Here is an 808-nt window from a genome sequence, read left to right as displayed (position 1 = left end):
CTGCTGCTTCCCCGCTGCAGCAGACACAGGAGGAGTCCAGAATCCAGCAGCAGCAGCAGCAACAGCAGCAGAATCCAGCAAGCAAGGCGGGGGGCCCCTTGCTGCTGCTGCTGCTGCTGCGGCTGGTGTTGCTGGTGTTGCTGCTGCTGCTGCTGCTGTGTTGGAGAAGGCTGGGGAACGGGAGCAGCAGTAAACGGATTTGTTGGCAGCGCGAGCTGCTGCTGCTGCTGCTGCTTTGGCGCTTGCTGCTGCTGCTGCTGCTGCCGTTACTGCTGCTACTGCTGTTGCTGCTGCAGGAAGCGCTGCAGCAGAGGAGACAGGCACCAGGGCCATTTCATCTGCTGCTTCTGAAAACAAACAATTGGGAACACAGACAAAACCCTAAACCCCAAAGGCTAAACCCTAAACCCTAAACCCTAAACCCTAAACCCTAAACCCTAAACCCTAAACCCAGGGATGCAGTGCATGTTATCCACGCAAAGACACAAATGCGTTTTGCTGCTGCTGCTGCTGCTGTTGCTGCTGTTGCTTCTATCTTAGAAATTGCTGCCTTTTGGACTTCCACTACAGTCGCTGCTGCTGCTGTTACTGTTGCTGCTGCTGCTGTTGCTGCTGCTGCTGCGTCTGCTGCTGCTGGCCTTTTAAGAAATGTGGGGGGCCATGGGGGCCCCCAAGGGCCCTTTAAGGTCTGCTAGGGTACCCGAGGGCCCCAGGGGGCCCCTAGGGGCGCCTAGGAGCCTTTTGGTGCTCTTGGGAACCCCCCGGGGACCCCCCGGGGACCCCCCGGGGGGCCCCCGGGGGGCCCCCG

The 808-nt window shown here is 59.7% G+C and overlaps 1 protein-coding gene across 1 annotated transcript in view; it reads right to left on the bottom strand.

Moving 5' to 3' along the window:
• Positions 1–333, bottom strand: part of ETH_00040665 (uncharacterized protein) — a gene marked incomplete at both ends in the record, with an annotated part of 1,692 nt that extends 1,359 nt beyond the window's left edge. The window contains one exon of the mRNA XM_013374407.1: positions 26–333. Within this exon, the coding sequence (XP_013229861.1) occupies positions 26–333 (308 nt within the window). The remainder of the gene's footprint in view (positions 1–25) is intronic.
• Positions 334–808: the final 475 nt, after the last annotated feature.

This window comes from Eimeria tenella, genomic scaffold (genome assembly GCF_000499545.2).
Source record: "Eimeria tenella Houghton genomic scaffold, Eth_scaff2003, whole genome shotgun sequence".
In the NCBI taxonomy this organism is placed as follows: Eukaryota; Apicomplexa; class Conoidasida; order Eucoccidiorida; family Eimeriidae; genus Eimeria; species Eimeria tenella.
Note: the sequence above shows the minus strand (reverse complement) of the source record. Positions and strands in the feature narration are given on the sequence as shown.